This window comes from Atta colombica, unplaced genomic scaffold (genome assembly GCF_001594045.1).
Source record: "Atta colombica isolate Treedump-2 unplaced genomic scaffold, Acol1.0 scaffold55, whole genome shotgun sequence".
NCBI classification, from domain to species: Eukaryota; Metazoa; Arthropoda; class Insecta; order Hymenoptera; family Formicidae; genus Atta; species Atta colombica.
The window spans coordinates 1,079,106-1,093,986 of record NW_017259545.1 but is presented as its reverse complement, the minus strand read 5'-3'; the positions used below and the strand labels follow the sequence as shown (position 1 = coordinate 1,093,986).

The following is a 14,881-nucleotide window of genomic DNA, read 5'->3' as shown; positions in this document are numbered from 1 at the left end:
ATAATTTTTTATTAACATTTCGTTATTTATAAATATATAAATATTTCATATTTTATATATTAGATCGGGGAAAAAATTTCTTCATATTTAAAAAATTTTTTTGCAAAAGTTTTTCATTGTTGCGAAATTTTTATTATAATTATCATTCGCTAGAGTAAGTTTCAGCTTTAAGAATCTGTTTTTTAAATTGCGGTAATTACAGCTATATAATAAATTCTATATGCATATACACAATGTGATCGCATTTCTTTTAAATGTACAGAAATACTTCAACAATTAAAATGTATACATAGAGAACAAAATCAAAAGAAAAATATATGATTGCCAAGTTTTGGAAGATCTTAAATATAGATACATATTTTTGTGAAATTAAAAACATAAAAAGAAACATAAAATAATCAATCATGATAATTTTTTTTCGGAGTTATGAGCAATCGAAGTCAGAATACTCCTTTATTTAACTCGCGAATAACTCAGAAACAAAAAATCATAGAAACATTTTAAAAAAAACGATTTTGTAGGGAAAGCTTCAAGCTTTCACGATAGGTAGTCGAAAATTTTCGTAAATTTTTTTGGAGAGATCCCCAAAGTAAAAAAAAATCTTTCATCTTTTTCAGCTCGTGGTTTTATAAAAATTACCACAGAAACTCACAGAAATTCAAAAAATATAGTAACCTTTCGAAAGTAGAAGTTTCAAGTTTTAAAATTCTTTTTTAAATTTAAATTTTGTTCATTTTTTTACGAAGATATTGTGTATACAATTTTAAATTAAAAAATACGAAGAACTTTTTCCACAACCTAATATAAATATTTCATGTTTACTTATATTAAATAATACATGTTTTTATAATATATTTAAATTTAATATAAAATATAATATATTTAAATATATGAATTTTAACATATTGACAAATATTTTTATTTGATTGTATTATACATATTTTATTCAATTTAAGTAAAAAAGTTTATCAAAATTTAAATTAACTGTATTATGACTTGATGTATATAATTACAATATTATTAAAGGAAAATAAGGAAAGGAAAATAAAATTCCATTAGGAAATTAAGATTCCATTCATTATACGATTATATCGATAATATTATACTTTATAATGTGAATCAAAAACAAGAACACTTAATATACTGTTTTGAGACGCGACAATGAATACTCACGACCCCATTCCTTGATCATAAAATCGATATCTACCATCGTATCAAAATTTACCATCTTTTCACTATTAATGTCGATTACACGTGGATTATAGAGATATAGCATATTACCGATTTATTGTTACTTGCATTATATTTAACAAGGACTTAAAAAATTATAAGTTCGATGCCCTCTACTTCCGAATGTTTTATATTCAACGCTTTATATATGGCATAAGAAAAAATATTATCTTCTTTTAGAATGCCCTTCGTAGGAGCATGGTTTAAAGCGTGGGTTTATTTGGGGCTCGTTTGCGGTTGGGGCAAAAGTGCACGACCACGTTTCGACACATCTACGGATATGGGATTGGTATTGGTTCCAGCCGATGCCGAAGTCGATTCCGTCATTTTTCGATTACGCGCCACCGATCAGGATGCAGACTTTCCTCTTGTGTTCGAAATAACCGGTAATTAAAAAGAAAAAAAAAAGAAGAAGAATAATCAAAAATCTTGATTGTTATTAAAATTCGATCAGTAATCAGGAATTAAAATAATGACTTCTATATTTTATTTCCAGCAACAATTACACCCGTTGTAAGAATCGACAACTTGCCGTGCACATTGTACAACAAAGTCTGTCAGGCTAATGTAATTTTAACGAAACGCCTTATGCCAGGACGTCTTCACGATTTCGCCGTCAGGGTTCGGGATACCAAGGGAGACTCGAATTCGATGCAGGCTACCATTTCCGCAACAAACGCCACAACCTCGCGTGATAAAATATTTCCTCACATTCCTTCCCTGATAATGGTACCTGAGGTGTGTAATTATTAATGGCTTTTCTAACAACATTAATTAGTGCGTAATTACTCCGACCTTATAGGTGTATAACGCTCTATAAAGTTTTGCACGTGATCATTAATTATCGGTATAACATATCTACATAAGAATAAAATCTATTATTATTCTAAAAATCTATTATTACAAGTAACATTACGAGTAACATTAAAAATTAATGCAAAACATATATACAGGATGCTAAGCCAGGCAGAGAATTAGATTATCTTCTCGTACGAGCGAACTCTTGGAGCGGCAAGCCAGTTTACATTGAATTATGGGTACATATTTAATGGTTATTTTGTATTTATATAAATTAATAAGGCGAAACATAAAGATACAACGTCGTTTTAGCAACCGAAAGAACTTTTCACTATTCGGCAACGACAAACACCTACGCAAACGCGCGGAATCATTACGCTAATCGGCGAGTTGGACTTTGAGACGCAATCGATGTATACCCTCACCATTTACGCGACGGTAAGCATAATTGTTCTACGAATAAGCATACAATATTATTACGCCCGTAAGTATGCATGTCACTGATAGAATATATAATTTCCAAGTAGGATCCTTACACGGAACCCGGAAAAGATACTAGGAACATCGCGGGACTGAATATCGTCGTTATAGTGCAAGACGTACAGGATGTACCGCCAATTTTTACCCTAGCACCCCCTTTAACTAGGCTTAATAATTCTGTACAAATCGTAAGTTAAATATATCACTTTCCAACTTGCTTTATTTACTTTAATTTAGTTGTTCACATAGAGAAAGATATATATTTGAGTGTTCTGTTTTATCTTACATAAATAAAAATGATATGCTTTTTCCGTATCATTATTAATATTATTATTATTTAATCGCAATAACTTTTCTTTTTCGTTTGTTCCAGGGGGATGTAATATTACGAGTTCACGCGGAAGATGGAGATAAAGGAGTACCGCGTGAAATCACGTATGGTCTGGTGTCCGAAGGCAATCCTTTCATACCATTTTTCAACATTTCGGAAACAACCGGTGAGAAACTGTTGAATTTTCAATATCTTGTACGTGCAGTTCGACGAAAAGTTAAGAGAATTGGGAGAAAGTAGTTTCTCATCATCGTTGTACTACATTTTATCCTGAATCCTTGGTTGCGTGCGTTCCAATTATGCTACTCGAGTTGAACGTGTAAAAGAACGTTCAAAGATTAAAGAATTTCTCCTATCGCAGATGCAAATTAGTATTGTACGTGTAATTAATTTACTCGACAAGTTGAGTCATCGTTAATTCCTCGATCTATCGCACGTCTCGCGTCTTTTCCACCTGACAACCTCGATGACAGAAAGAAGTAACGGTGCTGATTCATATATGCCCTTTTGGTATACGAGGACTGACCTCATTCCGCGAAAAACGCCGGACAATGATTAAGCAGGGAAATTTGTTCGCTACCGTTCTATCGATGTCGATCTTTTATTTCTTGATAGCGAAGTAATTTGTTCTACTTTCCGCGTAAAGTCCGCGGAAGAAATCACATGAATTCTTGTATTCACTAACAGACTCACATGAACATTCATCATTTTTTACATAAAAATCTTATTGTTAAACAAAAATCATAAAACCTTAATAAAATTCATTAAAAAAATGTTATCGATTCAAAATATATTCTAAATAATGTATTCTAATTGATGAATAATGACGTATAAAAGCAAAATGTATAAATATTTTCATTAAGAATCGATTAACAGAATAATTTTGACAAATAAAGAATTTTATTTTTTTTATAAAATTAAGTTTTTTTTCTTTTTTTTTTGAAATAAAAACTACGTTATGCACGAATAAAAGTTATGCTAATAAAACTTTTATTACTACTATCGTTTCTCGGAACATTAGATATTTCATAGAAATCCAAGTAAGTCAGGTAAGAACGCGAAAAATTGGCGAGAAGTAAACAGAAGGAGCTAAAGGTGGTCGGAATAAGTCTGGACAGTCTACGGCCAAGTATCGATCGTTCTCAGGGGTCACTCTCTGCTTTTCAACCTGCGATGCTTATCATTCCGTGGCAAGGAGCATGCGATACGTACTACGACTCCTTGCGTGTGCGGGTTCTACGTATATCCAGTGGTATACACATTCATCCGTCGCTGCGAACGATTTCTTAAGTCGATTCCGCAGGTACATTATGTAAAATTATTGCCGGTCAGCGTGCGTGTACGATATGAGGCGAGATGGAGAAGTAACAAGGATAAGAGAATTCGCGTTCATTATCTTCGCGATGTTTTATTCATATTAAAAATAGTATATAACATCGTTACAGTGGTTCTCCAAAAATAACGAAATAACATAGAAGTCGCGCGCGTGCAGAAATGAGAAAATTGTATACTTTTACTTTTTATGTTACACGATATGTGAGATATGCAAAATGTGATAAATAAATGTTAAAATAAAATAATAATTTTAAGAGAAATTTTAAGCAGAAATGTATAGAATGTTAGCGAATAAGTAGAAATAACAATAATATGTTATAGTTGTATAATTTGCGTATCGAATAACAATCATTTTTCAAAAAATATTTTTCATAATCATTAATATATCTGTTATCAATATATATTAAGGATAAGGAAGGAATTAGTTGAATAAAAAATCGATTGATTATACAACATCATAAATTATACAAATATAAATTACTTGCTATGTTTAGGTGAGATTGTTCTTGCGAAGCCTTTAGAGGAACTCACGCAAATTACTCACGTTGGTGCACCGGTCGTGCTCACTGTTGTCGCTGAGGAAATACGAAGATCTAAGGACGAGCCGCCAGCTCAGGCAACAGTTGTCGACGTCGGTTTTCTTCTTGGAGAACCAGGCAACAGCCCGCCATATTTTGAGAATGATAAGTTGGTACCCAATCATTTTAGTAACGATTATCTAAGAGTCAAACCAATGTCTTTTTGTAATTACTTAAACTCTGATTTATAAAATATCATCATCTTTTAATACCATTGCCTTTATATACTTTACAAGTTAATAATGTCATTACGCTTTAATTAATTTTAATTTTCTAGTACTCGCGTTATATTGTTTGTAATAATACAATTTCTTAATATTGGGTTGTCCGGAAAGTTCGTGCCGATGTTGAAGGAAAATTTAAACGCAGAAAATTTAAATTTTAGTATATATTTATTAAATTATATAGGTTAGTCGGCACTCGAACTTTCCGGATAATCCAATATATTGAATCGTTACATATTTATAATATTCAATTATGCTTACAATTAACATATATTTTATTTATGTAGCTACGTTACATCGATACCAGAGAATTTGGATCCAGGTTCTGTGATAATATTCCCCGAGCAATATTCGACTAGAGTCCATGATGAAGATATCGGTAAAGCTGGTGTTTTCGCGTTGAAGCTACAGAATAATAATGGTACTTTCGAAATAAATCCGACCGTTGCTGAAAGAACAGCAAATTTTATTCTCATGGTGCGAGACAATACACTCATCGATTACGAGATGCATGAAAGTTTATCTTTTAAGGTATTCTTAATACAAAGATAATGAATGAAATAATTCAATTTTGTCGTTTGGTTTGTGTTATATTATTTTTATGTTTTTATGTAGAAGTAACTGAAATAAGCATCATTAATTTTATCAATAAATAAATGTTTAAGTAAATGTTTAATTAAGACATATAGCACTTTATGTGTGATCTAGATTATTGCTCAAGAAGTTGGTCCAGCAACAAATCTATCAGCATCAGCAACAGTCGTAATATTTATACAAGATGTTAATGATAATCCGCCCGTCTTTGACGAAGAATCTTATGAAGTTACATTATCCGAAAATGTCACCGCTGGAACACGGGTGATTCAGGTAACATATAATTAATGCTTGTTTCAAATAAACATAATAAAAATAAATCTCTAAACTCGATTTTACTAATTTTGGTTTATATTATTTAATTTATAATTGCATATTTAACAATTTACGTTATATTATTTCGAAAAAAAATCATGATTTTACTTTTAGATGCATGCAACCGACAAAGATACCGGACTTTTTGGCAGTATTCGATATACAGGCATAATAGGAGAAGGAAGCGATGCTTTTGCAATAGATCCTGATACGGGATTAATCACAGTCGCGATGGGATCGTCTTTAGATCGTGAAATGGCAGCGCAGCTACAATTAACTGTAATTGCACGTGACGAAAACGGTAAAGGTAACACGGGTGAAGTACCTTTGATAGTAAATTTACTGGATGTAAATGACAACGCGCCAATTTTCGAGAAAAATACCTACGAATTTACATTAAATTCCGATTTGACAAATTTTTCAACATCTGCTATTATCAAGGTAATCTTGAAATTCTCTATAATTTTATTTTAATTGATTTCCATTTATAAGAAGATTTTCAATAAATATATTCAATATTTCTATGAAAAAAAAAAAATTTTAATTCAGGCCACCGATGCTGATGCTGAACCGCAAAATAATGAAATTCGTTATGAATTGATTCATGGAAATTATGAAAATAAATTTTATTTGAATGAGATTACCGGAGAACTGACGTTACTGTCACCCGTCACGAAATTCAGGCGAAAGAAACAAAGCAATTACGACAATTTTTCGAAAAAATTACATAAAAAAACACAAAGTGTTCAACCAAAACACATAATACAAGAGACTGTAAAAAAAACAACAGTATTTCTGGATACGACAAATTCAACGGAAAGCGTTCCGAATGAAATCGAATTGAAACAATTCGGAGAGATAAAAGGGCATCGAAGAAAACGAGCGGAAACTGATATTTTATATACTTTAACTGCCAGGGCATATGATCTTGGTAAATATTCCTATAGTAAATGTAGTTCTTGGGCGAGCGAAATAAATAATAAAAATTGAAAGTTTTGAAATTTTAAACCAAAAAATAATTTTTACTATTCTCTTTTCTTCATTAATGCAATATTCTAGGTGTACCTCATCTCGCGAGTGAGACAGAGATCTTCATCATTAGAGGCACTGCCATGGAAGCTCGCATAATGATGTTTGTGGTTTCGGGAGATCATCCAAATTTAACGACAACTACGGAAACATTAGCCACTATCACTGGTGGACGAATTACCGTACTAGAAACACGTCCTTATGTATCAAATAATAAAACCGTAACAAGTAGTCCTGTCCCAACGGGAGAAAAAAGGTTGATGGAATTAGCGAAATTTATTTTATATTTAAAAAAATACATTTAAACAACTAAAAAACATTTCCAATTTTTTGCGAAGTATTTCTTTCAAATTGAAATGACAATGAAAGTTAGAAAAATTTAAATTAATATTTCAACTTAATCAATCACAAAACTTTCATATTTTTCTTCTGCTGATAGAACGATCATCGTTGCCCGCGTCGAACAAACCGAAATCGGCACCCCTCTGGTGGATGTGGAAAAAATTCGTAACATATTAGCCGCGAATGGAGTGGGCATCATCAACAGCGCAGGTACCACCAATGAGTCTATGACAGACTACGAGTCTACCACGAAACTTCCAATCGATGGAGTAATTCACAATGGGGGAGACAGCACGGAGTCCTATGTAAACAAAACAATCATCGATGACGACGAAGTAGTGAGTAAACGCTAATTGCCCACACTCGTTAACTTCATCACGTAACACGTCAGTTTATATTCAAAATTATATTACTTGATGCACTTTTCATAAAAAATTGTATTCTTTAATTTATTTTTTAATTAATTCAATTATTAATTACTTTTAAATAGTTTTAGATATATTAAAAAATATTTTTCTAACTTTCTATATGCGCAATAAATTGTTTATAAATATTATGTTATTATTTTATTCATTTCAAGGATCAAATTATCTTGCATTTAAAATTTTGACAAATAGCATTTTTATAAATTATATTTTTCTTTTATTCCAATTTGATAATTTTCTATTTTAGAAAAATGAGAAATCAGAGTTCATTTTCAGACTGTGTACAAAGCGGAGAATAAGCTACTCTTGTGGTTACTGATTATTCTGGGTCTGTTAATGTTGTTGGCCATAGCGGCGCTCATCATCTGTTGTATATGTCCAGGCTGCCCATTTTACATGGCACCTAGAAAACGTAGAATTCATTCGTCGGAAACGCTTATTGCTCGATCCGATGGTCGACCGAAACGACATCTTCATCGGAAACCACCTGCAATTGACAGTAATTATTCTTTATTAACTTTATTTCATTTTCAAGCGTTCAGATAGAGAATTTTCTCAAAATAATTTTTTGTAAATATTATAATCACATTCATAGTTTTACTATATTTTATAAAATTTAGAAAAATTATTTCTATATAAAGAAAATTTGTGATTTATTAACAAAATCAATATATCAAATAGTAATTACATCAAATGGAAGAAAACAAGCTTGGAGCGCAGATCCAACTCGAAGAAATCAATGGCAATTCAATCGTCAAAACACAAAAAACGATGGCTTAGCATCGCTTCCTGGTGACGTTGTGTACATATCGGAACGTCCTCCAATCGATCAAGCAAATGTAGAGTCATTAAGGCTACGTGACGATCCAGCCTATGATCTGTCGAGGAGAAGATTCGAAGAGCAAGAAAGAATATACGTACAAGATATCGAAAGGAAGACTCGAGAGCTTAGAGAAAGAAATTACGATACTATGGAAGTAGATTCTTTGCAACGACACGAAATCGATCATGGTTCGGATATTCAGCGTCAAGCTTACAGACAAAGGTAGAAAATTATATGAATAATATAATACATTATCACGTAATAATACATTAGTCTTTTATTATTTCAATTTAGCTTATTAAAGTATTTACTTTTATCATCAGAAACTCAAATTCAACCTCAAAAAGTTTATTTTCGTTAAAATATTATATCTACTTTATAATTATTTCCTATTTTGGAACAGAAATTGGTAAAAATATCGATCGAAATATATCTAAAATTTTGTTACATATTTACATATTTAATAATAAATAAAAATTTAAAAGATATTGCAATAAAATTTCTCCAGAATAAAAGATGATATATGAATATATTCCATATTATTTTTTATTACAGATACGTCGATCCTGAATTAAGTAATGAGACAGCAATAAGAGAGCAACATTTTTATCGCGAGGGTAACGCAGAGGTGCTGCAATTAGTAACACGCGGACAAGTGGAGGATAGAAGTCAACATCGCCATTATCCAACTTTTATAGTGGATGGCAAGGATGTACTTCTGCAGCGATTCATGCAGGATCAAAAAGCACGGCATGAACTACCTATACAGGAACCCGAGATAGTGCGTACCATCGATTCTCATCAACGTTCGAGAAATTTATATCAACACAAGCAGGAAATTCTTCTCCTACCAGAAGAATTGGACGTTAGACGTCGACGCGCGGAAGAATTAGAATCTAGTGCGCAAAAGCTAGCGATGGACGATAAATACGCGGCGCAAAACATAGATACGGAATTGCAAGTGCGGGATGTTCGTCATCAAGAGATTTCAACAAATGTACCCGGGATATCGCCCAAAGATAGACCGTTAATCGTCAAAGACCAAACGCAATCCACTACGATGCAGTCATACACGTTTCACGATATGGAATTGGCGAGGCAAAATGCTCTATTGACAAGAATACTATTGGAGAGGGAATCTAGACATGCTGGTGGCGTAATGATGGATGCCGCAAGTTACTTAGAGACCCAAAGTCTTCCCGGACAAGTGGCAATCGGGACGCAGACTGACAGAGCCGCTGCGACACAAACGGATCGACATGTCCGAAGTAGAAGTGACAATGACGAGTCCGACGAGGATATCCGAAATCGAAAAAGGAAGAAACGTCACGGAGAAAGCGAATTGAGAACGCGAACATTATGGACGAAAACGCCTATCAAAGAAGAGGAAGGCCCATGTTTTGACAAACGACTGAACATTCTGAGAAAGAAAGTACAAGCAGTGAAGGAGGGACGAAAGGTATCCTTGGAGCCTGAAGTGCTGCGGGAAATTTCAGATTCTCTCGACGAGAACGGAAGTACTTATCGCGAGAAAGCAAGAAAGTCAAAAACTCGTCAACAGTACACCGAAGAGAGCAATATTGGATACAAAGTACTAGATGAGAAAAATGGTTCCTCTTCATCGACGGAAGCAGATAAGCAACATGATAAATCTTTTGACGAGAAAAGAGTGAAAAGCTTGTCTTCTCCGGAAATAAGTGTCGATAATGAAAAATATATTCGCGAAACGACGGAAAAGACAAGTACCAGGAAAGAAAGTAAAATAAAGAAGCAAAAGAAGATAGAATCCGTGATAAAACCCAGTTTCCGAGTTTTAGAAAAAGAGATCACAATGCTGACGAAGAAACTAAGTAAACTCGCTGATAAAAAAGTACAGCAGACCACTGGGTCTGAAAGTACAAGTCAGGAGAAATCGAAAATCTCGCAAGACTCCAAGAAAGATTCAGATAATACATCGAAAAAAACAGAGGACTCAAAGAAGCACAAACGATTTGAAGTTTCTCCAAGTACATCAAAAGAGACGAACAAAGAAAAATTTAAGTACCAGCAACCGCAGATTATGAGTGCCGGTAGTTCCGAAAACGAGGATGTGTTTGAAAAAACGAAGAAATCGAAATTAATTTCTCAAGAAGCTGCGAAACACAAACAAATAAGTAGCCATACGAAAGTGAAAAGGCAAACGCTTGAACGTAAAGAACGCAAGAAGCAAATCATACAACAGGATCGAGAGCTCGAGAAGCGCAGAAAAGTCGCGAGTAAAGAAAGCGGCAGGCCAAAGGCTGACAAAACTGCCAAAATAACGCGTATGCAAAAATTAGCAGCGATTGGTCGTAAGAAACATATTTCGGAGGAACCAAGCACGAGTACAAGTTCCGATCATATGAATGGCAAAAAGGATTCGTTCATGAGTCGCGATTTCGACAAGAAAAGCATGGAGTCTTCAGAAGTTCTATCGAATCATGCGGCTCAACAAAAATCAAAACAGAAACTACACGTAAGCGAGAAATTCTCTGATGACTTCGTGCCAGAATTGCAGAGAAGAGATCAGCCAAGCATGTTTCTTCCAACAATGATCAAAAACATAGATAAAGAAGACGTTGTAAATGGTAAAGAAGATATCGAAATAATACAACAATTTTCTGACGACTTCGTAATAGAATCACAGACAAAAAAGCTAAAACATCAAATGCAAGCTATGATTGAAAGTGAAGTTTTCAGCAGCAATAAAGAAAATGTGTATCATGATTTTGACAAAGAACACTTAACGTTAAAGGAAACTATTGAAGATCTCGCAATTGTTCAAAATGTGGAAGATACGCAACACAAAAGTGAGACAATATTAGACATCCCAAGTAAAGAACAATCTGAATTATTTGAAGTCTCTGAGAAAGAATTAGAAGACAGCAGCAAGGGACCAGTGCCTTCAGATTCTCTTATCACAAAAGCGTTAGAAGAAACAGAAAAAGTGCCATCTTATAGTGAGAAAAGAGCTGTTGAAAGAAGAATAGCTTATATGTCTGGAAAGCATAAAGAAATAGCAGAAGAATCTTCCTATGAAACCGAACAGGAAATGTCAGAAAAAGAGGAAGTTATACCGGAAAAAGAATTACATGAAATACAGAAAGTTGTTGAAGAGATTGTGAGTGAAAAAGCGATTGCATTGGAGAAACATATAGAAAATTTGACCAAATCAATTGATAGAACAGAGCATATAGAAGAAGAAAAAGAAGAACATAAAAATGGATATACGTCATTATATTCAAATGAAACAGACAAAACTGAAGAATTATATAAAACTGAAAGTGATCAAAAAGAAGAATTAAGTCTTGAATCAGAGAAACATATTGAAGAGGAAATTTCTTCAACAAAAGATGCAATAGATACCAGACAAAAGATGGTAGAAGAATTAATGCAGAGAGAAAACGAAGAGGAACTTGTTGAAAAGGAAGAGGACTTATTACGTGAAATTAAAAATGACGTAGAGAGATCAAAAGAATATGAAATTCAAGAATCTGATGTAGAAAAAAAAGAAGAATCGACAACTACAATATCTGAAGAATCGTTCGATACCAGTCGCCTTTTTACAGATGATACTAAAAATTTAAATGATTTTCAGAGAGCATTTGCAATTGATGATGACACATTATTATACATTGATGAAACGTCAAATAGTGATGAAGCGTCAAAATCAGATCACGCTTCAACTCAATCGGAGCTCACTGAAATACCAGATATTGTAAAGGAAATTACTGATAAAGATGAATTGGAGCAGTTAAGCGACGATCTTACTATAAAGACAGAAATTGAAAGCCATAAAATTAAAAAAGAATCGCACATATCTCCTGAAAGACTATCTGACATCCACAAAACAAAAGAAGAGGAACTTGATGAAGATAAGCTTCTCACATCTTTAACAGACGTCACTACTTCCAAAAAAGAAGTTATTAAAGAACAATTACAAGTTGAACATACAAAGGAAAAAGAAGAATCACTGTTCCAAGAAGATGAAGAAGCAACAGAAAAAGTACCTGCAGTAAAAGAAAGCTCTGATGAAGAAGCTTTTACTATTTTATCAAGTACTTCTTTTGAAGTACTTGATAAGGAATCTTCCATCGAGTTGCCGAAGGATTCGAATTTGCAACAATCAACTGTCAGTGAATCAGACATGGTGGAGAGTTTTGTAATAATTTCTAAGAGCACAGCAGTCCCAGAGCCACAAGACAAAGGAGAGCAGCAAGCAGACGTAAGCGTTCCAATTTTTAGCAGCTTTATTGATGATACACTCGATGTTTCGGAGGAGAGCGACTCATCCAGTGATATTTCTAGGAAAACAACGCTGACCACAAGACCCTATGACACTCCGCGCCATCGACAAAAATGGCAGCAGCAAGAAAACATTGAAATAGTAGGAATGTCTGGTGTAAGAACTTTCAGAGATGGAGAAGACACAAGAACGGAAACCGAACTAGAAGAGGATACAGATAGCAACTTATCACTTGATGAAATTGAGAAAACAGAAGATTCGATCACAACTGAATCAATGAGTGAATTAAAAGAAGATATTGAAATCGCTGGTACATCTGGAAAGACTTTTTCTGACGAAAGAATTTCGCCTATGTCTCTTTTAAAAGAAGGAAACGATAAAGATATAACAGATAAAGATTTTGAATCGAAAATCGAAATTGAAGAACCAGAAACTGATATAAAATCGGAAATAAAAAATTTATTGACAACAATTCAAGATATAGTTCCTTTGACTCTAAGTATTAAAGAATTAAATGACATACCAAAAGAAAACATTAATGATGAAATTCCCACAATAAAGGAAGACGCGAAATCCAAAAGCGAGATTGCTACGCCTCGAAAAAAGATTGAAAAAATGTCCGAATCTGTGAAACAAGATGATAAAAGTAAAATTAGATCGCCTTCAAGTAAATCTGAACAAATAGATCTGAAAAAAGATAAAATAATAACTGAAACTATTGAAATGAACAAAACTGAAGACATTGAGATAGACAAAATAAGAAGTAAAGAAAGTGATGTGTCATTAACTTCGAAAAAATGTATTACGAAAACTATACCTTCCGAACGTTTCGTGAAGAAAACAAAGAAATCTGAACGATTGAAAGTGCCTTCATCCGGGGAGAGAAAACGTGTTCTTGATAAATCAGAAGAAAAAGCTACGCCAAGTTATTCTCAGCGTCGATCTCGTAAATTTATCGATGATGATTCAGTGAAGCAAATAGGAAGTAGTAGTGAATCGCAGAAGCGATCGCCACGAAGGGAAGAACAACATCCTCGAAAACAGCAGGTATCTAAATCAAAATTTAAGACAGATAAGAAAACTACAATTCCTTCGAAAACTGGCGAAATCGACATAAGTAAAACGCAATCAAAGTACATGGCTTGGTACAATAAAAAACGCGAGGAAGCGGAGAAAAAGAAATTAGAGAAGAAAGCAACGGATGACGAGGAACAGCTACCACGTTGGGTAAGTAGAAATTTGAAGCAAACGACAAAACAAAGAGAGAAGTTAACAGTGGAGCGCAAAACACCAGAGATGACGCCGCGTACCAGACGCAAAATTAAACCTCTGGTGAACGTCGAATCAGAGCAGTTGAAGGCCATTGTGCGTCAAGGACGACAATTAAGAAAAGCCGAGGGTAGTCTTAAGGAAGACCCAACGATTCAGATATTCGCCAGACCACCGCCGGTCTCTACTTCGGACACGCAGCATCGTCTGCTGCAGCACTCGGAATATAAATATGAGAGAATACCACCTCCATTTTATCTTCATCCACCCCCGGCTCCGCACCCATCGCCACAGTTATCTCCAGAAAGATGCCTCGAAATGCAACCGTGTGGATCGCAATATGAACAATCCGAGAGTGATCTACAGTCAGAAAATGCAGCGTCATTCCAAAGTGGCGGTCGTTTACGCCATCAACAACTTCTCGAGAAAAAAAGCGTCTTCGATATCGCATACAGCGAAGCTGCACCATCGCAACTTCGATCTGATAGCACAACTCCGCCGTCCTAACTCAAGACATTATTCTCCGTATTATTTATATACATGTTTCTATAACAAATAGATATACAATATAATATTGAATATAATTACTTATTTTGCAAATATATAAAATTATTTCAATGCATTTTTTAATTGTGTAATTATCCTTATGTAACATAAAAAAAATAACAATTTTATACATACTTATATACAATTAAACTTAGAAAAATTAAATGTCTTGTACATATATTTTATAATGTTTTTTTATTGACTATTGATTATTGCATAGCATTAATTTTGTTAACTATTCTCATTTCCTTTACTGCCGTTAAAATATTATACAGATTTATCTTTAAGGAAATGTAGT

The 14,881-nt window shown here is 33.7% G+C and overlaps 1 protein-coding gene across 1 annotated transcript in view; it reads left to right on the top strand.

Annotated features, from left to right (window-relative positions):
• LOC108691909 overlaps positions 1-14,544 on the top strand; it is a 30,191-nt gene extending 15,647 nt beyond the window's left edge. The window contains exons 24-40 of the mRNA XM_018199864.1: positions 1,411-1,616; positions 1,727-1,968; positions 2,184-2,267; positions 2,341-2,466; positions 2,556-2,696; positions 2,882-3,005; positions 4,669-4,861; positions 5,264-5,507; positions 5,685-5,843; positions 6,000-6,326; positions 6,435-6,816; positions 6,945-7,170; positions 7,354-7,594; positions 7,958-8,180; positions 8,363-8,726; positions 9,060-12,183; positions 12,301-14,544. Of these exons, the coding sequence (XP_018055353.1) occupies positions 1,411-1,616; positions 1,727-1,968; positions 2,184-2,267; positions 2,341-2,466; positions 2,556-2,696; positions 2,882-3,005; positions 4,669-4,861; positions 5,264-5,507; positions 5,685-5,843; positions 6,000-6,326; positions 6,435-6,816; positions 6,945-7,170; positions 7,354-7,594; positions 7,958-8,180; positions 8,363-8,726; positions 9,060-12,183; positions 12,301-14,544 (8,650 nt within the window). The remainder of the gene's footprint in view (positions 1-1,410; positions 1,617-1,726; positions 1,969-2,183; positions 2,268-2,340; positions 2,467-2,555; positions 2,697-2,881; positions 3,006-4,668; positions 4,862-5,263; positions 5,508-5,684; positions 5,844-5,999; positions 6,327-6,434; positions 6,817-6,944; positions 7,171-7,353; positions 7,595-7,957; positions 8,181-8,362; positions 8,727-9,059; positions 12,184-12,300) is intronic.
• The last annotated feature ends 337 nt before the right edge of the window (positions 14,545-14,881 follow it).